Source organism: Suricata suricatta, chromosome 10 (genome assembly GCF_006229205.1).
Source record: "Suricata suricatta isolate VVHF042 chromosome 10, meerkat_22Aug2017_6uvM2_HiC, whole genome shotgun sequence".
In the NCBI taxonomy this organism is placed as follows: domain Eukaryota; kingdom Metazoa; phylum Chordata; class Mammalia; order Carnivora; family Herpestidae; genus Suricata; species Suricata suricatta.
In genome coordinates this window covers 46,353,578-46,381,102 of record NC_043709.1, presented here as the reverse complement: position 1 = coordinate 46,381,102, position 27,525 = coordinate 46,353,578, and the positions used below count along the sequence as shown (strand labels likewise).

At 37.6% G+C, this 27,525-nt stretch overlaps 1 protein-coding gene and 1 pseudogene across 8 annotated transcripts; both read left to right on the top strand.

Annotated features, from left to right (window-relative positions):
- Positions 1-92: 92 nt before the first annotated feature.
- On the top strand, positions 93-27,525 carry MDM2 (MDM2 proto-oncogene). Of its 8 annotated transcripts, none has more exons than XM_029953441.1 (12): positions 93-467; positions 979-1,050; positions 1,197-1,281; positions 4,378-4,452; positions 6,882-7,015; positions 9,504-9,553; positions 12,911-12,933; positions 13,104-13,200; positions 17,842-18,002; positions 22,718-22,873; positions 23,795-23,872; positions 26,437-27,525. In XM_029953441.1, the coding sequence occupies exons 3-12, from the start codon at positions 1,201-1,203 to the stop codon at positions 27,010-27,012; spliced, it is 1,431 nt and encodes a 476-aa protein (XP_029809301.1). In that variant the 5' UTR covers positions 93-467; positions 979-1,050; positions 1,197-1,200; the 3' UTR covers positions 27,013-27,525. The 8 variants fall into 8 exon arrangements, with proteins under 8 accessions (XP_029809301.1, XP_029809304.1, XP_029809298.1 ...); XM_029953444.1 differs by lacking the exon at positions 1,197-1,281 and adding an exon at positions 5,131-5,217 and having other exon boundaries at positions 94-467; positions 12,911-12,978; XM_029953438.1 differs by having other exon boundaries at positions 94-467; positions 12,911-12,978.
- LOC115303915 lies at positions 18,687-19,727 on the top strand (annotated as a pseudogene).

Genomic DNA, 27,525 nt, shown 5'->3' with positions numbered 1-27,525 from the left:
CTCCCGGACCGCCCCCTTCGCGGAGGCGGCCGGCCCAGCCCCCTCCCCCAATTGGCGGACGTGATAGGGCTGAGGCGCGCGCGCGCGCAAACGCCCGGATGAACCGCGGCTTCCGGCGCGTCCTCTGGGGCAGCAGGGGGCGCGCATCGGGCGCGCCTCGGCTGGCTCGGGTCCTTTAGGGGCCTGTGCGGCCCTGTGTAGCTGGAAAGAAAATGGAGTAAGAGCCCGAGTCTGAGGGGCAGCCCTAACCCCTCTGACCGAGGTCCTGCCGTCTTCGCCGCCAGGAGCCTCTTTCTTCTCCGGACCTAGTGCCGTTCGAGCGCCCCTGTGGCCTGGGCCCCGCGAGTGGAATGGTCGCCGAGGCCCAGGGCGTTGGGCTTCTGCCCGCCCAGTGAAGGGAACTGGGAGCCTCGAGGGTTCCCGCTCCTCCTACTCCAGGCGCGGACAACTCCGCTTGCTGAGAGCAGGTACCGGCCGGGAAGCGCCCGGGCAGTGCTGGGTTTGTTCTGCGACTTGGGTTTCCCAGTTCTTTGTCGCTTGTAGCCTCTTCCCCGCCTGCAGGCTTTGTGCATTTGGTGGTGGGGGGCGCGGGGCACGTGGGTTTGTGGCGGTTTTTGTTGGAAGGAGGCAAGGTTGTCGCCGCCCGGGAGGAGGGCGGGGTTTCGGAGCCGGGAGCCGGGCGGGCGGAAGGTGGGGGGCTCCGCGGGTGGTCAGGGTAAAGGTCATGTGGGCGGGGGGTGCCTTGCGGGGCTGTCGGCAGCCTCTGGGCTTGGGATCCCAATGGTGACAGGTGCCTGTTCTGTAGCCTGCGTGAACCGGGAGCCTTGTCTGGGCGGGTTTGGGCTGGTTCTGTGGCTAAGTTGACTCAGCTTTTCCCTTTGGGCTGGTCAAGTTCGGACACGTTCCTAGTACGCAGCAGCAGGAGCTAAGCCCTGACTTGTCCCCAGCTGGGGCTATTTAAACCATGCTTCTTCCCAGCTGTATTCACTGGCGACTGGAGATAGATACCTGTGGTCACCGACTTAGAGCACTTATTCTACACTGATCCAGGTAAGGAACCGCTTGTTACTGGCTTAAGTTTTACTACAATATTTAAGAGCGTTGTTTATTCCTTTCCATTTGACTTAGATTATTTCCCCCCACGTTTGTTTCCTTATTTCAAGTTTTTATCATGTGTGTTTTTTTCCTACTCATAGGCAAATGTGCAATACCAACATGTCTGTGTCTACTGATGGTGCTGTAAGCACCTCACAGATTCCAGCTTCGGAACAAGAGACCCTGGTTGGTATTTTTGTCTCAAGTGTAACTTATAAGAATAATTTATGAGGTGATCAACCAGATTCCATAGACCACATTTATGGCATGGCTCTTTCAATGAAATTGTATGAACATAGTTTGAATTCTGCCAGTCAGGCATAATCATAAAAGTTGACTCTAAGAACCGGTATTATTTTCTTTGTCCTTTACCGCATTGGATTTAAAATTAAGTTCCATTACATTCTTAAGCGGGGATGCTGAAGTTATGTTTATTATGTGACCATTTTTTCTATTTTGCCTTAAGTTTCTAAATGGTTTCTAAAAGTCACAAAACTAATTCATGCTTAGAAAGATTTTAGGCATTACAGAAAACTGGAAGTTCTCATCTTCTTTTTTAGTTTACTTATTCATTTTGAGAGGGGGCAGATTGAGGGAGAGAGTCCCAAGCAGGCTTGGAGCTGTCAGCCCAGAGCCCAATGTGGGGCTCTATCTATCCCTTGAATCTAGAGAGCATGACCTGCTGTGAAATCCAGAGTCACTCAGGCGCCCCCTAGTCTTCTCTTTTGACCCTATTTCTTTTTAGATTTTTTTGTATATGCCCATATAAATGTCTGTGTGTGTGTGTGCAGTTTTTAATCTGTTATTGTTTCGTTTGTTCTATTAAAACAGGATTAAACTAGAGTTGTGGTACAAATTCCATCCATGTCAGTAAATCTACAGAATTCTGCTTAATGCCTCTGTTGTGTTCCAGAGCATTGGGGTATCATTTAAAACATTTATGCCTCTATAAGATTTTTTTATAGTTTTTTTTTAAATTGTGTTTTTGTTTTTGAGCATTACAGTTAGTGCTGTTTTGGGGCGCCTGGGTGGTATCTGACTTCGGCTCAGGTCATGATCTCGTGGTTCATGAGTTTGAGGCCCATGTCTGGCTCTGTGCTGACAGCTCAGAGCCTGGAGCCTGCTTCGGATTCTATGTCTCCCTCTCTCTGCTCCTCCCCTGCCCATGCTCTGTCTTTCAAAAACATTAATAAAAAATTTTTATAAAAGAAAACTAGTGCTGCTTTGTACATGTCTCTTCCTATAGGATTTTGTAGAAGTGGAGCTCCTGGGTCCTAAACTATCGTGTATTTGATTGCTGTTCACATGTTGATAACCAAAAGATTATAACAGTATTCACCTTGGCCAAAACTGAATATTAGCAGTTTTTATTATTATTTTGGTACATTTGTGGTAAAAGGTACTATATCCTTGTTTAAATTTGTATTTCCTTAATGTCTGTCGAGATTGGGCATCTTGTCATTCCTTAAATCATTTCCTCTGGGATTTGCTTGCTCTCATCTATTCACTTTTCCTTTAGGCTTAATGTGTTATTTTTTGTAATAATTCGTAGTTCTCTGTGTTTCAAATATATTTAACTTTTATCATTTACAAATGTTGCATTTAACTTTGTTTTTGATAATGTTTTTATGAAGTCAAATTTATTGACTTGTGGTTTTTGAATTTCATATCATGCTTCGGAAGAATTCTCTCATTCCAAGATTATGCAGATACAGTCCTGTGTTTTCTTGTGGCATTTTAATTTTCACATCTAGATCTTTTTTCATTTGGCATTTGTTTATTGTTTTTGTTATTAAGTAAGATTAAGAATGGTTTTTATAGTATTCTTTTTGCATTATTTTAGGTCTTAATAAACGACTAAATTAATGGCTTTCCATTGCAGATTTTTACTTTGAGTTGTTTTATGTGATTTGAAGTTAATATAGCATATATAAATTTTGAGGAGGAAAAAAGTAATTTTTTATTTTTTCAGAGTTCATTGTTTTAAGTGAAGTAAAGTATATATGTAAGCACATACACACACAAAAAAGTGTGTGATCAGAACAGCTAATGATTCAATACTACACTTACTGTGTATTTTAAGTTTTTGGCTATTATTTACTTGATTAGCTGGAAATAGGCAATTTTCTTAAATCTACTTTTGAGAGTTAAATTCTATCCGGGGATGCTGTTAGATATCCAAGTTAGACAAAGGATGGGAGTATATTGAAAAGAGGTGTAGAGACCCCAGTTCTTGTGGAGGGGGCAAACTGTAAAGACACTTGAGATTTGAAGATTTTGATATAGCAATAGTTAGGGAGAAAGTATATTATATCTCTGCCTCCTTGCCAGTTATTTTTTTCAGTACCGTTTGTAGAACTTCTAAATCAGGGTCAGGGAAGCTATAACCTGTGGGCCAAATTTGATCTCCTGCCTATTTTTGTAAAGAAGGTTTTATGGAAATGCGGCCATGGCTGTTGGTTTACATAGTATCTGTACTTCTGAGTCAGACCATGTGGCAGGAAAAGCTTCAACTGTTTACATTCTGGCTCTTTATAGAAAAAATTGACCTCTGATGTAGTTGGCTGGCTCCTTGAATACAGCTCATGTTTTATTTATGCTCCCCACCCCCATACCCAGTACTGTCTGGTGCGTGGTAGAGACTCAGTAGATGTTTGTCAAGTAGATATTTGAAATGTAGACCAACTAAGAGGCAGCATGGTATCGTAGGAAGAAAATGCAGCTTTGTAGATGAGGTTGTGGGTTGCAGTCTCAGATCTGTTGTTAATAATCCATGTCAGTTTGGATTAGTTATTTAAGTTGGCCAGCCATCAGGAGCCCAGTGTGTGGAAAGAAGAGATTGGGAAAAGGAACTACCTTAAAGACTTGGATTTTGCAATGTAGTTTATGGTAATCTCATTGGAGTATTCCATTTATGCTTGAATTCATAAGGTAGTAAACAGATAATAGGAATAGCTGGAGGAAAAAGAATATTTTCACTGCCTTGGCATGGATACTGTTTCTCATTGCAACTGATGATACTTGAAGATTCTGTGATTATTTGCATAGTAATTAAACTTCATCATTTTTTCTCCAAACTTTCTTGACTGTCTCTAGTATTCAGTTTCTATGGTTTATTGCATTTAGTGAAAGCATTTGACTTATTTTTTGAGTTCTGACTTGTGAGATTGATAAACGTAATGTCTGCTATGTATATTGAAATTCTTCAGGGACATGCTTGCTGTGGGGCTACAATTCTGGAATAATTTTGGAAGTATAATAGCAACTTTTTGTGTTTTATAGGTTAGACCAAAGCCATTGCTTTTGAAGTTGTTAAAGTCTGTTGGTGCACAAAAAGACACTTATACTATGAAAGAGGTAAGTTCAGCGTTAATGAAATAACTAATGTCTTATTAGTTACATGTAGTCATGGGGGAGAAATTGGCCATATAGAGGGATTTTTTAGTAAGCAGCTGTATTAAGTATTGTGGTCATTTGGACTATAATTTGAAGCTGAAAATTCTAATTATACTTGAATATCACTTCTCAGCTAGGAACTCTGAGACAAAGGGAGACTCTGTAGGGGTTCTTAGCATTTTTGTGCTGGGGACCCACTTGGCAAACTGGAAATGTCTTTCCAGAATCCCATTTCCAAATGCATGAACCAAATATATAGGATTACAAAGGAAACAAATTATGTAACATAGCTATCAAAATAGTACACAAGTTTGTGATATATGTACTTTTTTGTGTGTGTGCTTTTTTATTAACACATTAAATAAGATGTAGCAGTAGATCTAATAAATGTAATTTCAAGGAGTATTGTTAGTATTTTGAGGAGTATAGTTAGCAATTTGAGATGTTTACACCAAGCATAATGTGATATGAAAACACTTGTGTTTTTTATTGGTGACAGAAATCACAGGTATCACTAATACTTTGTGGTTTGTTGCCTATATTCATAATTGAAGGAAAGATAAATTTCAGTTAAAAGTTAGTGAAAATATAGAAATTTTTTTCCATCCAAATTAATGGACCCCCTGAATTCTATCCAAGGACTTCTTGGGCATCCATGGATCCCAGGTTAAGAACTTCTGCACTAGAGATACATGAGTACAGTATACTGATCTTTCTGGGATAGAGGTGAGCTGATTCATGAACATATATGTTCTATTTAATGGATACATTTCAATGTATTGTTCTCGAGCTTGAAATTTGTGCACAGAAGCATGATTTTCAGTGAGAGATTGGGTCATCTTAGGCAAACTTTCACTGTGAATGAAATGTGCCTTTTCCCCATCTCTCCCACTTACTTTATGGGTCCCAGATTGCTTAAACACTGAATTACCTTACCTACATTGGAATAGTGGGTCATGAAGAGACTCCAGACCATTTTTCTTTGCAGCCACACTTGTTATAAACATCCTAATGGGATGTTTGGTAGGAGTATAGGTTCTCTTTTTTCTCATGGTCTATCAACCGTCTCTTCAATCCATAGTCACCAGGGAATATTCCTTTAAATGAGGCCTGCTTAGCCAGTTAAGTCTACAGACAGTAAGGAAGCATCAAGGGTAAGGAAATTTTTTGGGGTGTTAACTTGGGTTTGACTTCATTATCATCATGTAATTAGTTAAGGAAACAAAAGGTATGCATTTAGTAGTAGCTAGAAATAAGGGGAGGGGCCCTTGGGAGGCTTAGTTGGTTAAGCATCTGACTTCGGCTCAGGTCATGATCTCATGGTTTCCGGGTTCAAGCCCCACATCGGGCTCTGTGCTGACAGCTTGGAACCTGGAACCTGCTTTGGATTCTGTGTCTCCCTTTCTCTCTGCTCCTCCCCTGCTTGCAGTCGGTCTCTCTCAAAAATAAATGAACCTTTAAAAAAAAATGAAATAAGGGGAAATTGACCAGGCCGTTATAAAGAGGCAGAATTCTTATGCTAAACCATGTAACAGTAATGTCTATATGTTTTGTCTGATATAATTTTCAGTTGTAGGATCTTTGTTCGGGGGCATATGAGAGAGTACTGAAAGCTAGTATGGGGTAGTAGAATGAACACTGGACTAGGAGTCAGAAGACCAGGTTCATTTCCTTATCTCTAATACAGTGGAAACAGTTCTATGAAATATCAGAATGAGATAGTACTTGTAAAAGTGCATTTAAATTGTGTAAAAATACACCTTTAGATTGTTGCCAATAGGTTTGTATGTGGATGTCTTAAAGTGTATCACTTTTTTGTCATAATGGAGCACACAACATTTAACTGTATATGCATGATTCAGGATCACTTTTTTGATTATTGTTGCATAGATTATATTGATATCTTTAAAAATATATTATATTCACTGAATTCTCCCAAACTGTAGTGTAGGTGTAATTGGTCACTTTCCTGTCATCTTCATCTGTGATGATCCCAGAGGCTGTTGAGATTTTTGGTGTTTGGGGACTGTTTACTAAATGACTGCCGGTCATTGCTATATTTTAGTTTATGTTTTGATTTTGCAACTTTTTTTGCTCTCAGTGCCTTTTTCTTCCTAGTATGTAGTACGTAGATATCTGAGCAGAATTAAAGCGTACTAAACACACACACGTTTCAAGGTTTATTTAAGTAAATTGGAGAAGCAGTGTCTACTCACATTAAATTAGAAGGAAAAGATTTAAAAGCCTTTTAAGAGTACAGAATGGTTATTATTCTAGATAGTTGTGAGTATGATTGCTGGTTAACCATTGCTAGATACATGAGATACTGAATGTTTTTGAACCTAACATTTATTTTTCTTTAATGCTCAGAAATCGTATTTCTATTTCAGGTTATATTTTACCTTGGCCAGTATATTATGACTAAACGATTATATGATGAGAAGCAACAGCATATTGTGTATTGTTCCAATGATCTCCTAGGGGATTTGTTTGGAGTGCCAAGCTTCTCTGTGAAAGAACACAGGTAATTCTTCAGTTTAGTCAAGTGTAAAAAGCCAACTGGGCAAATGTTTCAGTTCACCTCCATATTCACTCCCTTTTGTCAGAGAAAAATTGTTGCTGTATATTTAAAAAATGTGGAAATTTGATTTATCGGCAAGATATCATATTGCTTGAGAACCCGAGTTCTGGAATCTTAAGGACCTGGGTTTGAGCTCTAGCTCAGTTATATACTAGCAGTGTGACTTGGTAAATTGATTCACTCGCTCTCAGCCTTAGCTTACCCTATTTGTAAAGTAGGGGTAACATAAATACCTCATGTGGAGTTTATAAGACAATGTGTAAAAAGCAGTGTTTGACACATAGAAAGCATTTAAATGTTAGTCATGGTTACTTTAAATTTAAAAATACTGTGATTACTTTCAAAGACCATCTTTTGATTACCCTGTGGTAAAGGCTTAAATTTAAGCATTTGTTACTTTGGAGGTTATTTTGCCATTTATCATTATCACACTTCATCAGCTGAATTTAACACAGAGAACATTTCTAGAATTACTCTGCTGGGAACTGAAGACTGTTTCTTCAGTCATCCTTTCCTTACATTTGGGATTCCTTTTCACATTGGGTTTAGCAATCTGTGTGGAGCCTTAGCCTATATGTTTATCTTAATGGGATGAATGCTTTTCACCTGAAACAATTAATTAGATTCTATTAGTATTTAGTGTTCAATAATATTATATCTAAAAAGATAGGAATTGAACAGAATCTTTAAAACAGTTTCATTATGTAAGCATAGTATGTATTCATTATTGGACAATAGGAAAAGACAAGCTAAGAATAGGGGGTAAAAAAAGACTGTAGTTTGTCGTTGAGTGGTATTTTTACCTGTTTTTCTATTATGTGCAGATGTGTTTTAACCCAGTTGTGAACATACTATTTTTAATTTTGTCATGATTATTAATTTAACATTATATAAACATCCTTCCATTAAGAAGTCACATTTGTCTAATGTTTATTTTATTTTTTTAACATAGTTTATTGTATAGTTGGTTTCCATATAACTGTTTATTTTTTTAATGTTTATTTTGGTTTTTTTTTGAGAGGGAGAAAGTGGGGGAGGGGCAGAGAGAGAGGGAGACAGAGATCCAAAGCAGGCTCCACACTGAGAACAGAGATCCCAGAGTGGGGCTCAAACTCTCGAACCATGAGATTATGATCTGGGCTGAAGTCAGACACTTAACTGACTGAGCCACCCAGGCACCCCTAATATTTATTTATCTTATTATTTTACACTTGGCCTTGGGATATACGCTTTATTTTATGCACTTAAGAAATAACTATGTTGGTGATTTGGCACCATTTGAGGGTTGAATCTGCCAGTAATGTTTTGAGGTACAGTTGTATAGTTTCTCACATTGAAAGCATAGTTTAAAAATTATCTTTGACTTGGATTTTAATATGTTGAGAGGCTAAACACTGGGGAAATTACTACTTGGAAAAAGGATATGAGTAGGGATACCGATTTTTGTGTTTACAGGGCTGTATCAGTAGTCCCAAGGGTGAAAAGAAATCATTGGAATTGGCACTTTCCCCTTAATTATAAGAATTAGAAATGATATGTGACCAATAACATTCTCTAAGATCATTAGTTTAAAAAAAGAAAAATGTACCATAACATCAGTGAAGACTAGAATAATTGAATTGTCTGCCCTCATAGAGCTTACACCCCAACAGGAAGAGATTTGTTTCCATTTGATTCCTTGGTTTTAGTCCTTATTTATTAAATGAATGAGGGAGACTTTATCTTTTAATAAATTTTAAATACAAGAAAGAAAATTCATTAGGTGATTGGTCCATGGTTGATAGAAGTCAAAATTATAGTCAAGTTCCTATATAGGATGTGGGTTTTGCACAACCCACTACCTTTTTAGACAGTTTACTTCTAAGCTTTAAGCACAGAGCTAGAAATTTTTCTTCTCTGTTTGAAAGCAAATGTATTAAACAGCTCTCTGCATTCACAGCCATTCTCTGGGATCTTTTGGTAAGGTCCAAACAAGTCATATATCAGGAAATGGAGATAGGAAGTTTTTCAGCTAGAAAGACCATTGTGATTAATAAGAGTAACTGTAGGTAATCATTGTACAAGTAATTATCACAATGCTTATTAGGGCCTAGAGGTTGCCAGTGGTATGGTTTGAATGCAGTAATATATTTAAAGTTTATTTATTTTGAGGGAGCAAGAGCGTGAGTGAGCATGAACAGGGGAGGGACAGAGAGAGTGGAAAGACAGAGAATCCCAAACAGGCTCCACCCTGTTAGCACAGAGCCCAGTGTGGGGCTTTAACTGTTCGTGAGCTCATGACCTGAGCCGAAATCAAGAGTTGCACACTTTAACTGACTGAGCCACCCAAGCACCACTGAATGCAGTAATTTAAGATTTAGTTTGTGCACATTATAGTTCATGCTAATATGTATTTAAAAGTCTAAATGTTTCTTTTTTTCCTCCCTACAAGGAAAATATATACAATGATTTACAGAAACTTGGTAGTAGTCAATCAGCATGGTAAGTTAATTTTGAATACCATATACAGACATCATCCGTATATTTTAAAGATGTTTTATGTATGTGGAAGTCATTTAATTGGAACAAATGAACTGTATGAACTAAACATAATACAGCTATTCTAATGCAGATTTGTGATATGTAAAGTTAAATATTTTATTCCATCAATTTAAGCCTTGGGATATCAGTATTAATATTTGTTTTGAAAGATAATTTCTAGGTTTTTTGGGATCTCACAAGCATTTATTAGACACTTATTTTTTAAATTTTATTTTATATTTTTATTTTAATTCCAGTTTAGTTAACATACAGTGTTATATTAGTTTCCAAGGTACAATACAGTGGTTCAGCAATTCTATACATCACTCAGTGCTCATCACAAGTGCATTCCTTAATCTCCATCACTTATTTCACCTATTCTGCCCGCCCCATCTCCCCTCCCATGGCCATCGTTTGTTCTTTATAGAGTTAAGAGTCTGTTTTTTGGTTTGCCTCATATTTCTTTGTTTTGTTTCTTAAATTCCACATATGAGTGAAATCATATGTATTTCTTTCTCTGGTTTCACTTACCATTACACTCTCTAGATATATCCATAGTGTTGTAAATGGCAAGATTTCATTCTTTTTTTATGGCTGAGTAATATTCCATTGTGTGTATATATTCTATGCGCGCGTGCACACACACACTACGTCTTTATTCATCTCTCTCTGGACACTTGGACTGCTTCCATAAAATAATTTGGTTGTTGTAAATAATGCTGCAGTGAACATATGGGTGTATTTATCTTTTTGAATTGGTGTTTTTGTATTTGAGTAAAGACTCAGAAGTGGAATTATTGGATCATATGGTAATCCTATTTTTATTTTTGGAGAAACCTACGTACTGTTTTTCACAGTGGCTGAACGAGTTTGCATTCCCACCAGCCATGCACATGGGTTCCTTTGTCTCTACATCCTTGCCGACCCTTGTTTCTGAAAGGTAGACAATTTCAGAAGGCCATACTTAGAAGAGATGTCATTAACACTTGAAACATACATTAAAAGGCTTTGGGAAGTAATAGAGATCACAGTAAGTAGGACTATTTGAATAGATGGGCCTGTTTTTTGTTTGTATTTACTTTTAATAGAACTTTGTCAGTTTGTTCAGATAAGTGGCATCTTATTTCCCTATCTTTAGGCTTGCAGTTCTTAACTGGTTATTTTTGGTCACATATCCCTTTGAGAATCTGATGAAAGGACTAGGTTCTTAGTTCAGAGAGATAACAAATAAATATATACAGCAATATGCTGGTAAATGTTTAACAACCCACTCACTCTTCAGGGGTAAAAGCCCTGATTTGCGGGGTTTCCTGATTTCCATGGTGTAAATAACTCCCACTGTGGCCATTTTCAGGCTACGTACATGGTATTGGTAGGAGGTACACAGTCTGCTTTGGCAGTAGGAGCTGGCTCCCAACACACCACTGACTTCTTAAAGCCCATTCTTGAACTAAAATTAAGAATTGTTTTCAGAAGCATGTGTATGCAATGAATTGGCCACTCTTGGGCTTCCACTATTCTGTATTTAGACCTTATTGTTATATTGTTTTGTTACCCTTGATTATATTTATATATTTCTTGTATTCTAATTAGGTTTGCATTCTGCTTCAGCAATACAGTGTTATAGTAACACGATGTTTAATAAATGTGTTGAGTTGAATACTCTTCCAAAGTTAGAATTTAAGACCCAGAAAAGAGCATTGCTATCTAATCCTAGAGTAGAAGGGACGGTAGGCTGGTAACATGATGCTTTATTTTTTTTCAGAGCTCTTTATGAAATTAAACGAAGGCAAATAAAATAATAGTATTATAGTAGTATTTTCAGTTTTTAAAATAATTATCCCTGATGTATTCATTAGTTCATGTAAAGAAACCTTGGTAGATTACCAGGAAAATTGTATTAATCAGAGGGTAACCTGTAGATTTCTTAGGTTATTTCCATTTTGTTATTTCTGTGTTTGTTTTCGGTTTCAGTTAGTAGAATTAACTTCAGAACTCTTGTAACTGTATTCTCAACCTGTATCTATATGACAACTTCAAATACATAACCCATGATATAAAGAAATAAACTATTAGGATAATGTGCATAATTTCAAAATGTTAATTTTGAATTTAACATTAATGCTTGGGCCTGACATTCATATTAAGATGAAACTGTGTCAGAGGGAGTAACAAAGGGTATTTGATTATTATCTATGGTGGCTGTATATATTCTATATCTGAAATGCTGACTTCTGACCTCCAGGTCTGTATATCCAACTAAAAATTAAACCTACCTACCTGGATGAGTTTTATCCACTTTAGTTCATTATCTTCCCATTCAAATCTCTTTATCTTCTGAAGTTTCTCTCTTGGTGAATGATTTTAACTTCTCTGGAATTGATCTTTCTTCCATGCCTTAGTTTAGGCTTTAATACTTTGTATTTGTATTATTGCGGTTACTTCCCCTGCCTTTGCTCTCTTTTTCTTTTATTTTGCCAAAGTGATTTGTCACTCTCCGCTTAAAATGACCATTTATGAGTTCCTTATTGTTCTCTGGATTTAAAAAAAAAAAAAGCATGCAGTTTTATCTGTTGGATTAAAACCTTTTTAGGAGTGCCAGGGTGGCTCAGTAGATTGAGCATCTGACTCTTGAGTTTGGCTCAGGTCATGATCCGAGGGTAGTGGGATCTGTGCTGAGCGTGGAGCCTGCTTAAGATACTCTCTCTCCCTCCCTCCCCCACCCCCCAGCCCCTCACCCCTTCTTGCATGTTCTCTCTTTCTCTAAAAAATAAAAATAAAAACTTTCTATGGAGAGTGGCTGCAGCAATGCTATAGGGAAGATTCTGAAGTGTCATCTGGGAAGCTTGCAATGAGTGCTGTTTGTTGACATCCTTGTTCTGTTTTGCAGGACACACGAGATCCTTTAAGAGCCTGCTTACGTTCTAGTAATCATTAACTACCTGTAGTTCCCTGCAATAAGCATTGGCAATTCACTTCTGGATGTTTTTTTCACAGGGTGTTCTCTCGGTCTGGAATAGCTTTTTTTAGTCCTACTTCTTTATATTTTATGGAACCTTTCCTGACTCCTTGTTTCTCAGACCTTACTGTGTCCCTGCCATACTATCATTGCTTTGTCTTCTTCACTTTCATTACTCTTAATGTATTCTCTGTATTAAAATTGAATCCTCACCTAACATCCAGCATGGGGTTGGCACCTGGGAGACATATTTAGTGTTTGTTGAAAGGTTAAATTGTGTAAGGATTTTTTTGTGGACTGACAGACTAGTTTCTTTTCTAGTTTGTGATTCTTTGTTGTTGTTTTTTTCCCCCCATCAGAACCATCAGATTCAGCCACATCGGTGAGTGAAAATGGGTGTCACCTTGAAGGTGGGAGTGATCAAAAGGTAATCTTGAAATGAATGCATTCTAGTATGTTTCTTGAAAGCTAGGTTATTTTAAACAAATAATTTTTAGCTCCCTGGTGTTACAAGTTAAGTTTTTGTTTTTTTTTCCTCCCTTGCATGCTTAGGACCCTGTGCAAGAGTTGCAGGAAGAGAAACCTTCATCTTCTGATTTGGTTTCTAGACCATCTACCTCATCTAGAAGGAGAACAATTAGTGAGACAGGTATATGTGGTTAATTGGCATTTTCAGACAGCTTTTCAGTGTTTATTCTCTAATTAAATTAATGCATTTAGGCTTAATGAAATTATGCTCTTTTTTTTTTGCCTCAGATGAATGAATTTCTGGGTTTCTTTCATTCTAATTTTTATATGATTCATTTAAAAATTGCTGTCTTAGTAATATTTTTTTAGTTGATTACTGCAGGCACAGTTTTCTGAGCCCCACTGGAGTTTACAGTAAATCAGCTCTCTTATTCAAGATAATAGAGACAAGTATATAATCTGTAGTTTAGTCATTATTCTTAGTTACTTTAGCAGTTAAAATATTTTTTGTTTTTAATAAGTGATGAAACATACCAGTGAGTTGAAAAACAAAGTGAATAACATCTGAGAAATGAAGATGTGATTAAAAAAAATAGCCGAAGACATTTTTGCAGAAAGAAGACAGTGGAGGAGGAGACTGTTGTCTGATCAAAAGTGCCTGACTAAAACTGTGATTCAGTTGAAAGAAGAGTTCGGCAGGTCACTGAGATGGAGGAGATAAACCCAGACGAGAATCATGCACATGAGAGCAGAGGGCAGTAGGGCAGAGGGTGTTCTGTTAACTGCATGGGCCTGGAGCACGTAGTTAGTTATTTGGGGAAGAAAAGATCAATTCTGTCTATACCATATGTCAAAGTGAATTCCAAATGAGTTTAAAAGATAAATGAAAAAAGTAATATATTTGAAGGATATTCACTTTAAACTTGATGGTGTCAATACCCTTATTACATAAAAAGTTCCCAAAATTGATTTAAAAAATATTAAAAATCCAAATAGCGAAAAGGGCAAAAGCTAAGTTTTTCATAGTGAATATAAATGACATTAAATATGAGGAATGCGGGGGTGGATTTTTGCGATTTAGCTTTATAGACTATCAAAAATGGGAAAAGGCATCTTTTCTAGGCTACCAGATTAGGAGAGAGAGATTTTTTTACTCATCCTTAGTAACATGTGTATTGGCACTGATACACTGTTGGTGTGCAATAGTTTAACACCAACTTAATCCTTTATGAATTATAAAAAGGCTTGGCGTTCATACCATTATCCCCATAACTCTACTTTTAGAAATCTATCCTAGAGATATGGTAATTCAAAGATTACATATATTTAGAGATACTTATTACAGCATTATTTATAATTGAATACATGGTAGAAAAGGTCGTCATTCTCGTTCAGGCCATTGCCTTCTGGTCTCTGGACCACAGCAACAGCGCTCTGATTTTTTGAAATTGTGTTCCTTTACGCAGTACCGAAGGAGATGGTAAAAGGTAAATTGGATTGCATCACTTCCCCGGTTAGCTGCTTTGGTTATTTCAAATAAAACCCACGCTTTACACCTTGGCCTACGAGGCCATGATCTACCTTCAACCCGGTTTTTGGCCTTTTCCTCTCACCTTTATTGTTTCCATTGAACTGATTACTTGGTTCCTCAAGTCAAAACCCTTTCCTACTTTTAAGGTTGTTGGCACACACATTTTTTTGTTTTTGTGTTTGTTTTTGTTCTTTCTTGCCAAGAGTTTTTCTACCAAGCTTGACGAGGCCAGCTCCTCATTTTTCTGTTTTTGCTGAAACACATGCTCAGAGAGCCTGTCTCTTAACCAACCACAAAAGCAGATTTTCTTTTCCTTAGCCCTTTGCTTGTTTTCTCAGCACTCGTTACAGCTGGTAAATAATTACGTTTCGGTTGCCTGGGTATTTGAAATTAAACTTCCTCTGGTGGCAGGGATGATAACTGACTTCACTTTTGAATACTCACTGCCTCACACAGTCCCAGACAGTAAGCAGGTGCTCAGATTTGTGGACTCAGTTATATGAACAGTATATAACAGTATATAAATATATGTCATGGACATCATGTTCTGCAGCCACTAAAAATAATGTAAAAGAAGATTTAAGAGCAAAATTGTACATATGATTAAAATATATTTTTTAAAAGGAAATAAACAGGGGTGCCTCGGTGGCTCAGTTGGTTAAGCCTCTGCCTTTGTCTCAGGTCATGGTCTCATGGCCTGTTGAGTTTGAACTCTGCGTTGGGCTCTCTGGTGTCTGGAGAGCCTGCTTTGCATCCTCTGTCCCCTCTCTCTCTGCCCTTCCCCAGCTTGTATTCTCTCTCTTTCTCAAAAATACTTAAATAAATAAAAGGAAATGAAAACTGGAAATTATTTCACTAAAATGTTAGTAGTAGTTACTTCTCAGGGGTAGCACTATAGATACTTTACGTTTTAAAATTTTTCTGTTTTTTTAAGATTTCTATAATGTGTAATATGATACTTTAATAGAAAAAAAGCCCCAGGTGTTATTTTTCTTAAATGTTTGTTTATTTTTGAGAGAGACAGAGTGCGAGTGGGGGAGGGGCAGAGAGAGGGAGACGCAGAATAGGCTCTGAGCTGTCAGCACAGAGCCTGGTGCAGGGCTCAAACCCATGAGACATGAGATCATGACTTGAGCCGAAGTCGGAAACTTAACCGACTGAGCCACCCAGGCCCCCCCCAAATGTTATTTTTAATGGAAGAAAACAATAAGAATCATTTGGTGTGGTTTTAGGCTTCTAGCACACATTATTCAACCAGATCACCTTTTATAGGGAATACAGACATGATTAAGAACTTAAATCAAGAACTTACGATCTAGTTGTAGAGAGATCAACACAGAATTACTTAAGGTATAGGATATAAGAGTGGGGAATTCAGAGGAAAAATATGATTTTGACTAGGAAGGTCAAGAGAAGGAAATGGAGTGAGCAGAGGTGTGCAAGTTGTACCTGTTTCAGGCATATGGATTATGTTTTCTTTAATCCTATAACCCTGTTTAGTACTTAAGTAAAAGGCTGCGGTGAACATCCTTGCCACATGCATCCTTATGTATGCAGGTATTTCTCTAGAATAGAGATGGCTCACAAAATGTATTATTTTACATTTCTACCAACAATGTATAAAAACATCCTTTCTCTCAAATCTCAAGACTCTCATTTTAATTTTTGTCATTTTTGGGAGTGAAAAATGGTATCTTGTTTTAAATTACATGTCCTTGGGGCACCTGGGTGGCTCAGTCGGCTAAGCACCTGACATCAGCTCAGGTCATAATCTCACAGTTGGTGGGTTCAAGCCCCACATTGGGCTCTGTGCTGACAGCTCAGAGCCTGGAGCCTGCTTCCAATTCTGTGCCTCCCTCTCCCTCTGTTCCTTCCCTGCTCACACACTCACTCTCTCTCAAAAATAAACAGAATTAAAAATATTTTAAAAATTTGTATGTCCTTGATGAGGAGGTAGGGGATTTTTTCATAGGCTTATTAGTCATTTGTATTCTGTGAATTGCCTTTTCCTATCTTTGACTTCTGGGTGTTTTTTTTTTTTTGTCTTGTTTTTTAATTTTTTTTAAACATTTATTTTTATTTTTGAGAGAGACAGAGCATGAGCAGGGGAGGGGCAGACAGAGAGGGGGATATACAGAATTCGAAGCAGACTCCAGGCTCTGAGCTGTCAGCATGGAGCCAGAAGTGAGATCATGATGTGAGCTGAAGTTGGATGCTTAAACAACTGAGCCACCCAGATACCACTTGATAAAATTTTTTTTGAGGCCTTTTCAGTGTTCTGTCTCACTTCCTTACCCCAGTATTGTAAGAGTATTCTCTTAACGATGGTTTTGTTCTTTGTGTGTGGCTCTTTAATTCACTTGGAATTTATTTTTAAGTCTGATACACGGTAAGACTCCTTCAAATACCTGACAGATTTGGGACATTCTGACTTTAAGTCTGAAGTAATTTATTATTTAAGATAAAAATTTGGTTACTATTGAAAATAGTACTGAGGGAATTGAAATACCATCTAAGTAAATTAAACATTTTTGGTTCTTTAGGGAAACAAAATGAAATCTTATATTCTAAAGTGTGATTTTGACAGAATTTTAGATTGGTCAGTGAAAGCTCTAGATTGATTAAATTAGTTATGGCTTAATGGAGATGAAGTTTTGAAAGAAGCTTGAAAAGCTTTTATTGAGAGAGAGAACGTGCAGGGGAGGGGCAGAGAGAGGAGAGAGAGAAGAGAGCTGAACTTAAGCAGGCTCCACACTGTCCGCACAGAGCTGGACATGGAGCTCATCTCACAACCGAGAGATCAGGACCTGAGCCGAAATCAAGAGTCAGATGCTTAACTGACTTGGCCACCCAAGCACCCTGAAAAGAAAAGCTTGTTATGTGTGTTGAGTAATCTCTACACCTAACGTAGGGCTCAGGCTCAACGACCCCGGGATCAAGAGTCCCACACCGACTGAGCCAGGCATTTCAGAAGCTTGAAAAACTTTTTAAAAATACAGTGTTCAGGGGGTGCCTGGCTGGCTCAGAGCATGTGACTCTTGATGTTGCTGTCGTGAGTTGAAGCCCCATGTTTGGTGTAGGGCTTACTTAAAAAAAAAAAATAATAATGTTCTGTTGTAGCTCTCAGTTGGACAGATTCAAAAAAGTGTTAACTTTTGAAACTAATAATTGACTATTTTCTCTAATTTCACTGAGATTAAATTTCAGTACAGTAGGTACTCGAGACTGCTCATTTGCTAAATAAATCACAGTATAGGGTTTTAATTGACTTGTTTTTCCTTACACATCCAGAAGAACATTCAGATGAATTACCCAGTGAACGGCAGAGAAAGCGCCACAGATCTGATAGTATTTCCCTTTCCTTTGATGAAAGCCTTGCTTTGTGTGTAATAAGGGAGATATGTTGTGAAAGAAGCAGTAGCAGCGAATCAACAGGGACTCCATCAAATCCGGTAACCTTTTCATTTTAAATAAAACGGGACTCTTGTTTTTAAAGTCTGGTTCTGTCAATCCTAATAAACATTCAGATAGAATGCACATATATGTAATTGCTGTTATATACACAGTGATAAATTTTTCTCTCAGATTAAATTACTGTATAAATCTTCTCTGTCCCCAACCCCAGGTTTGGGAGAAGGGTGGGAGATAGTGCAGTTGTGGGGTGTGAAGATAAAATTACCACCAATATTAATAGTTGTTTATGTCGTCCTCCATAGTGGAGAACCTTTGTGGGCTATGCACCAGTAGTAAATTCACAGAAATTGGAGTGGTCTGAGGATTTTTAGTTTTATTTATTTTTTAAATAATGGAACAAAAAAAGAAAATTTGGTTCATTTAGGTATATTAGAATCTAAGGCGAATTTGTTACCAACATTTAGAGTAACGGTATCTTTATTGTAGCTGTCAGCAAACAGGTCAGCATAACCTGAGCTATGCACTGAGTCCTACGTAGGCCTCAGTATCAGGAGACTTAGGAAGGCTGTGAAATACAGGCATGTTTCTGCAGGGATGCCAGGAGAGTTGTAGTGATTTTGATTATTGATACAAAATTCTAAAGAATTAGGAGTAAAATTTTTGAGATGTCATTGAAAGAAATTTGATTTAAAAAAAAAAAAGGTTTTGCTCGATGAATCTGTCCCACTCTCGCGAGTGCCTTGTCGGGTTCTTCCAGCGTTGCTGCTGTGAAGAAAGTGGTTCAACAGCTCAACCTGGAAGCCGGGCTCAACCACGTGAAGGTTTCCCAGGCAGCTGCAGATTTGAAACAATTCTGTCTGCAGAATGCTCAGCATGCCCCCCTGCTGACTTGAGTATCTTCAAGTACAAATCCCTTCAGACCCCAGAAAGTCTGTTCCTTTTTGTGGTAAAATGAATCTTTGAATGGTTTTCTAAGCCATTTTTCATGGTCCATATTCAAAGGAGAACTAAATTTGGAGGCTGTACGAAAGCTTATCCCTGTAACACATGCCATACTATATAAACTTCTACTTTTGTCATTCCTTAACATCTACTTCTGAATTTTCATAAATTTCTATTTCACAAGGGTAATTATTTTATATACACTGACAGCTGTGTACAATAAAGTACTTAGTGTAAAAAAAAAAAAAGGTTTTGCTAAGAGGAATGCCTGACAAATGGAATATTTTCTTTCTTGTCATTAAATATTTATCTTTAAAATATTACTAAAATTGGAACTTTTATTTGTGATATGGCAGTATCTCATGGTAATTATTTTGGATATTAATGTTCATTTTGTAGTTTCCTAGAAGTGTAAGGGACTGAATGAGTTGTCATAGTAACCCAATTCTTTTTCTGTATTGTTACTTCTTACATTATCTTTACTTTTTTTTCCTCTTCCAAAGGACTAATTTTATGGATGCAGATGTACCCCGTAGATTTGGTATTTATTAGAGCTGTTACTTCTGTAGGCCACTAGATGGCATAGAGAGCAAGTTCTTCATTCAGTAGGTATCTAAATGTTTTCTGTGCCACGTTCTGTTTGGCACTAGAGAGATAGTCGTGGTAGATATACATATGGTCCCTGCCCCCATGGGGAGACAGATCATTAACAATTAAACAGATAATTAAGACATTTAACAAATGCTGTGGAGGGGTGCCTGGTGGGCTCAGTCGGTTAAGCATCTGACTTCTGCTCAGGTCATGATCTCACAATTTGTGGATTTGAGCCCCACGTCAGGCTCTGTGCTGACAGCTCAGAGCCTGGATCCTGCTTCAGATTCTATATCTCCCTCTCTCTCTGCCCCTTCCCTGCTCGTGCTCTGTCTCCATCTCCGTCTCTCAAAAATAAATATTAAAAAATTTTTAAAAAGAAAATATCCAAAAACAGCAACAAAAAAACAAATGCTGTGGAAAAAAAAATACAGATTCTCAAGAGCAAATATATGTGATCTGAAAATTGAAACCAACTAAAGAAAGCTTAACATGTACACAGACTTCATGTTTGGGTAATTTTATTCCTTACAAATGATTTAAATAGAACTATGCCCCATTAAACTTATAGGATTTGTTACAGTTGTTTCAGAATTCTAGTTAAATGATATTTGAAGTCCTTGTTTTTGCTTTCTACCTTGGGACACTGCCTTGTTATCAAAGCAACAGAGGGTTTTTTTTTTTGTTTTTTTTTTTTGTTAGCCTATCTTCTATCCTCTTCTAAAAATTCTCTTAGAAATCTGTTTTGCAGGCTGAGTTCCTACTTGTGAAAGCTTTTGGTAGGGCAGAGTTTTTCCTTCATTTTAGCTTACCTGATACGAGGATGGTATAGTCCTCATTTGGTGTCATTATTCACCTGGTTGTGAAGGCAGTTAAAGGAAAGTGCATTTGCCTTGCATGTTTTTTTTCTTTTTTGGGTTTAATAAATTGAGGAACTAAGACTGTATTCGAGGCTCTGTACTAGGCAGTTTACACAATACCAGCTCAGCAGCCTCACATCCCATTTATAAAACCTAAAAAAAAATTTTTTTTTTTTAACATTTGTTTGTTTTTGAGAGACTGAGAGAGACAGCATGAGTGGGGGAGGAACAGAGAGAGGGAAACTCAGAATCTGAAGCACATTCCATTTTTAGATGGGAAAGATAAGCTTGAGGGTTTCAAATAACTTGTTTAAGATTCTATAACTAATAATTGTCTCAGTTTGGAAACTGGGAAGTTGTCTTGGGTAAACAAATGGCCATGGCTGTGTTCAGTAAAATTTTATTTATAAAAACAGATGGCCAGTGGGCCATACTTTGTCAACCCATACCATAGAATATGCTTGCTGAAACTTTAATTTTTTTGGTGATGTATCCCCATATTCTAAACTTAGTACACTAGGGGCTCCTGGGTGGCTTAGTCGGTTAGGCATCTGACTTTAGCTTAGGTTATCACCTTGCAGTTTGTAAGTTGAAGTCTTGCATTGGGCTCTGCACTGACAGCTCGGAGCCCAAGGCCTGCTTCAGATTTTGTGTCTTCTTCTCTCTCTGCCCCTCCCCTACTCCCATTCTCTCTCTCAAAAATAAACATTAAAAAGTTTTAATTTTAATGCATTGAAATAGCACTAAATGCTAGTTAGTTGAAATATACAGTTTGCTATGTTACTTTATTAGAGATTGTATTCTAGCTTGATATATAATTTTATTTTATTAAAAAAATTTTTTTAATGTTTGTTTACTTTTGAAGGAGAGAGAGAGAAAGAGCGTGAGCAGGGGAGGGACAGAGAGAGAGGGAGACACAGAATCTGAAGGAGGCCCCAGGCTCTGACCAAGCATTCAGGATAGAGCCCGATGCGGGGTTTGAACCCATGAACCGTGAGATATGACCCGAGCCAAAGTCAGACACCCAACCAACTGAGCCCCCAGGTGCCCCATATGTAATTTTAACCTGAATGTTAATAGACTCTTGTTAAGAATTAGAACTGCAACATGTCAGTATTGCTTTTACTACTATCCCTAACATCACTATGAAAAAATCTTTTGACCTCAGTGTTCATCAAGTAATATAGTTTGTTTTTACAAATGATAGGAATATTAGAGATCATTTAATCTAAACTCTCATAGATGAAGTAGCTGTGGCCTTAATGGCTTTAAATATGTCCAAGGTTAAATAGCTAGTTAGTGGCAAACCTAGAAGAAGAATGGATCCTGAGATGCCTGGGTTTCTCAGTTGGTAAAGGGCCAGACTCTTGGTTTCACCTCAGGTCTCATGATCTCACCGTGTATGAGTTTGAGCCCCACATCAGGCTCTGCACTGACAGTGTGCAGCCTGCTTGGGATTCTCTGTCTTGCACTCTGCCCATCCCCTGCACGCTCTCTCTCTCTTTCTCTCTCAAAAACAAATAAATAAACATTAAAAAAAGAATGTTTGTGTCCTGATTTTTAGACCAATGTACTTTTTCTAGTTCTAGCCTTTTGTATATATTTCTGTTCTTAGCAACTGACAGCAAATATCATGGGACTGATGGTCTTATTAGGGTTTTTGTACTATAAAATGAGAAACCACATGAACTGATACAGAATTTTAAAAATAAATTTTTAAAAAGTTATGTCTGAAAGCTCTTCCAAAGAAATTATCAAAGTTTATTAAAAAATCTCAAAAATTTAAAATCTCATAATTGCTGTGTGGGTTGTAGCTTCTAGTATTCTACCAATCTGAAGATCTAAAGAGATTAAGACATCTTTTTACCTCTTAAATTATGTATAATTCAGATAAGAAACATTCTATGTTTTGTATAATTTTATGTGTAAAAATATATAATCAATATGTAAGTAGTAAAGATAATTAAAAGTAGTTGTATTGATAGAGGCTTTATCAAAAATGGATAAGTCGGACTTAAAAACTGTTGTTATTCCAGTAAGAGGTACAGTGTGGGAGTCGACCTGCTACATCTGGCGATTGTTTATATTGAGGATGCGGGTAGCAGTGTCTAGTTGGGAGATAAGATGGAAATGTTAATATGGCCCTACTATGTGTGCCTTGAATGCCAAGGGGATTTGGCCTTTGTCCTTTATGTAATGTGTTTTGAACTGGGAAAATAATACAGTAATAACCCAGAATCTTAATCTAGTGTCGTTGTGCAGGTTGGATCTAAGGAGGGAAATGGCCTAGAGGGATGAGTTAGGAAGCTGTTACAGAGGCTAACAAGTAATGTACTTTCACTTTTTCCCTCCGATTTTAGGATCTTGATGCTGGTGTAAGTGAACATTCAGGTGACTGGTTGGATCAGGATTCAGTTTCAGATCAATTCAGTGTGGAATTTGAAGTTGAGTCTCTCGATTCAGAAGATTATAGCCTTAGTGAAGAAGGACAAGAACTCTCAGATGAAGATGATGAGGTAGTTTCATTTCTCTAATTATAGTCTGAATTTCTTAAATATTTTGTGTATTCATTGATGATATCTGAAATAATAATGTATTCTGATTTCACATAATCTTTGACTTTGTTCAAACTAGAATATTTTGGACTTCAGGCTTTTGTAGTTGTCTGATTTATAGTCTTGTAAGTATAAAATGTCAAAAAAAATCAATAGTTCTTAACATTGTTCTAATAGTCTTATTTTAAAAAATTCCTCTCTCTGGGATGCCTGGCTGGCTTAGGGAGTGGAACATGTGACTCTTGTTTGCTGGGTCATGAGTTCGAGCTCCACGTTTTGGGATAGAGTTTACTTAAGTTACATTAAAAATTTTTTTCTTTTAATATTAATTTACTTAAAATTTTTTTTTAATGTTTATATTTTTGAGAGAGAGACAGAATACAAGTGGGCCTGGGGCAGAGAGAGGGAGACACAGAAACCAAAGCAGGCTTCAGGCTCTGAGCTGTCAGTACAGCCCAAAATGGGGCTCGAACTCACGAACTGTGAGATCATGACCTGAGCCCAAGTCAGACTCTTAACCAACCGAGCCACCCAGGCATCCCTACTTTTTATAAAAGTAAAGTGTGCACACAGTTAAAGTCACTGGAGGTGACTACCTTCAACATTTTTGGCTGCTTCAGTTATTTAATATCCCCATCTTTATAAAATAAACATGCTTATACTGAATTTTTTTGCCTTATTCATTTTAAACATCCTGTTGCCTTTTTATCATAGTGGGTGAGGATTCCATGGCCCTCCATTTCCCCCCTCTATTCCATTCAACCTCTGTCTCACAGTTTCTCATCTGTGGTGGTACCTGCTGTTTGTTTAGGACATATCACTAAGAAGCCTTCCTGGTTAAGGAAAAGTGATAAATTGATTCTGATGGATTTATTTTATTAGGTGTATCGAGTAACTGTGTATCAGGCCGGGGAGAGTGATACAGATTCATTTGAAGAAGATCCTGAAATTTCCTTAGCTGTAAGTATACATCTGTTTTTTTAAGGAATCAAAACATTGAGGTTAATGTTAGAAAAATATGCCCAGTCTACTTCCTTATATGAGATAATTTCTGTAAAGCAAAAATCTTCTTTAAACGTTTTAAAGCATTTTTGTTCTTTTAGTGTTTTTGAATCTGTTACTACATTTTTTTAAGGGTGTGTGTGTGTGTTAGGATCTGAACTTTGAAAGAATTTTTTATTGAAAATTTCAAGTGTGTATGGCATAGAGATTAGTATAATGTATTTCTAGTGTATTTATCACCCAGCTTTAATAGTTACATTTTGCCATCATGTTGATTTGTACTAGAGTATGTTGTAGGTAGGATTTGCCATTTAAGAATTGAGGACATTTACATTTAATGCTTTGTAGGGTTCCTGAGGTATTGGAAGTTGCATATTAAAACTTGAATTTTTGTTTATGTTTGTTTATTTATTTAGAGAGAGAAAGCGAGGGGAGAGAGAATATGAGGCAGGCTCTGCACTGTTAGTGGGGAGTCCAATGCAGCGCTCAATCCTGTGAATTGAGAGATCATGACCTGAGCTGAAATCAAAAAGAGGCAGCTGCTTAACTGACGGAACCACTCAGACACCCTGCTTTAATTTCCTTTTTTTTAGTGCTTATTTTGAGGGGCGCCTGGGTGGCTCAGTCGACTAAATGTCCAACTTCAGCTCAGGTCATGATCTTGCAGTCCGTGGGTTCAAGCCCTGCATCGGGTTCTGTGCTGGCAGCTCAGAGCCTGGAGTCTGTTTCAGATTCTGTGCCTTCCTCTCTCTCTGCCCCTCCCCCTCCTCATGCTCTGTCTCAAAAATTAATAAACCAAAAAAAGATTTTTTTAAATATTTATTTTGAGAGAGAATGTGAATAGGGGAGAGGCAGAGAGAGGGAGGGAATCCTATGCAGGTTCAGCTTTGCCAGTGCAGGGCCTTATTATGTGTAGCTTGAACTCATGAACTGTGAGAGCATGACCTGAGCTGAAATCAAGAATTGGACATCTAACTGACTGAGTCACCCAGATGCCCCTAATTTTGTTCTTAATAATGCCTTTAGTTGTATTTGAATAGGAAATCTCGTTTTTCTTTGCTGAGTTGGAAGCAATTATCTAAATCCAAAAAAGGTGGAAATGTAAAATTAAAAAAATTTTTTTTTGCTGTAATAGAAAATAATTCAAGTAACTAACTGGGTTAATTTATGCTGGACATAGATCCTGCAGTTTATTGAGCTCTTTGAAGCACTTTCTTCCACATATTATACAACTTTTGTCTTTGGTTTTATCAGTTGGGTAGCAACCTACATTGAGAACTTGAACTAATGTGGGAGAGTGATTAATCTCCATCCCTGCTGCTGATGTCTTAGGCATTTGTGAGGCAGCTTAAAACTGGTTATATCGGGGCACCTGGGTGACTCCATTAGTTTAGCATCTGACTCTTGATTTCAGCTCACAGGTCGTGAAATCGAGCCCCGCGTTGGGCACTGAGGGGCTGTGTACTGACAGCATGGAGCCCTTTCTCCCTTTCTCTCTGTACCCCTCCCCACCCCAAATAAATAGTTTTTTTTAATGGTTATATTATTCATGGCAAGTTTTACGGGTATGTTGTCCTCAGGCAAGAACCATGCTTCAGTTAAGATAAGGGGATAAAGATGTGTTCGTTACAGAGCCTGGGGGACTTAAGGGGTTTGTTATCCAAATTGCATGATGGTGGAAAGGATGGGAAATAAGTTGAGGTATGGGAGAAGTGATTAGCAGTTACATGAGAACAGAGGAAAGTATAGTTAAGTAAGGGGCATACATTTTGGATACTGACAGTGATGCCAGATTTTAAGTGGTCACGATTGCTGAGAATGTTTTAGCATTTCCTTTTTTTTTTTTTTTTAATTTATTTCTTTTTGAGAGACAGAGTGTGAATAGGGGAGGGCCAGAGAGAGAAAGAGACACAGAATCTGAAGCAGGCTCCAGGCTCTGAGCTAGCTGTCAGCACAGAGCCCGATGTGGGGCTTGTACTCATAAACGGTGAGATCATGACCTGAGCTGAAGTCAGATGCTTAACCAACTCAGCCACCCAAGTGCCCCTACCATTTCCTTCATGGATGAAATTAGGGAAACTCCATTGAGCCCAGGTTTTAGAGCACTTCCAAGGCAGTCTTAGTCTAATGGCTCATTGGGCAGTGGTTTTGTCTAGACTGATAGGTGGACACGGGGCATACCTTTAAGAGAGTGAAGTGAACTCATTTCAGAGTTAAAGACCACATCACACTTGCTTCAACTAGATGAACCAACTGTATCTGTGTCCCCAGATAACTTTATTGGTACATGGTTAAGATCATGAATACGTCTTTTGTTTTAGGATTCTTCAGCATGGTTTGGCTGAAAAAAATAGATATAATCTCATGCTTGAGGAAGATTGTTACATGTTGAATGTTTTGTATAAAACAAAATGCTGAAAATTGAACTCTGCTAGATTTTATTTCAGGCATATTGAAGTTGCTAGAGTTGGGTATGAGTAGTTGTTGAAGGGTTACAGAAACTAATTCTTTTTTCATTGAAGGACTATTGGAAGTGTACTTCGTGCAATGAAATGAATCCTCCTCTTCCACCTCATTGCAACAGATGTTGGGCCCTTCGTGAGAATTGGCTTCCTGAAGATAAAGGGAAAGATAAAGGGAAAATGCCTGAGAAAGCCAAAGTAGAAAACTCAACACAAGTAGAAGAGGGCTTTGATGTCCCTGATTGTAAAAAAACTACAGTGAATGATTCCCGGGAATCATGTGCTGAGGAAAATGATGATAAAATTACACAGGCCTCCCAGTCCCAAGAAAGTGAGGACTATTCTCAGCCATCAACTTCTAATAGCATCATTTATAGCAGCCAAGAAGATGTCAAAGAGTTTGAGAGGGAAGAAACACAAGACAAAGAAGAAATCGTGGAATCTAGTTTTCCCCTTAATGCCATTGAACCTTGTGTGATTTGCCAGGGTCGACCTAAAAATGGTTGCATTGTTCATGGCAAAACAGGACATCTTATGGCATGCTTTACATGTGCAAAAAAGCTAAAGAAGAGGAATAAGCCCTGTCCAGTATGTAGACAACCAATTCAAATGATTGTGCTAACTTATTTCCCCTAGTGGACATGTCTATAAAAGTAGAATTCTATATTTCTAACTACATAACCCTAAAAATTTAGACAAAAAATTATTTTTTACACATATCAAAGTGAGAAAGTATCTCCATATATGTAGATTTATTTCTTCTCTGTAGTATAATTGACTTACTTTGGGAATGGGAATAGTAAATACTTCCTTTTAGAAAAATTTCACTTCTGTTTCTATTCTATATTTGGGTTTTAATATAATTCGGTTTGATATGTAGGTCATCCTTAACCTCCCTACTCCTCATATTTTAAATGATCCCACTTCCTTAAAATTTAGAGAAGGATCTGATTTAAAAAGAGAAAGGACATTTAAATGTAAGTTATATACATTCAGAGTATGGACTGCTGTGATTATGCTACTTAGAGAACATTCAAATCTGCAGATAGTTTCATTTACCATGCCTGTGCATTAAATTGTCTAAATTTTTAGGTTTAGTATACAATATTATTTATTGATTTACAAATAAAATATTAAATGTTTGATTAA

Excerpts from the sequence above, each read along its gene's own strand:
- MDM2 (XM_029953438.1), top strand. The coding sequence starts at position 1,201 with ATGTGCAATACCAACATGTCTGTGTCTACTGATGGTGCTGTAAGCACC. Across the intron at positions 1,282-4,377 it reads CTTCGGAACAAGAGACCCTG|GTTAGACCAAAGCCATTGCT; the intron begins GTTGGTATTTTT and ends TGTGTTTTATAG. Across the intron at positions 7,016-9,503 it reads TTCTCTGTGAAAGAACACAG|GAAAATATATACAATGATTT; the intron begins GTAATTCTTCAG and ends CCTCCCTACAAG.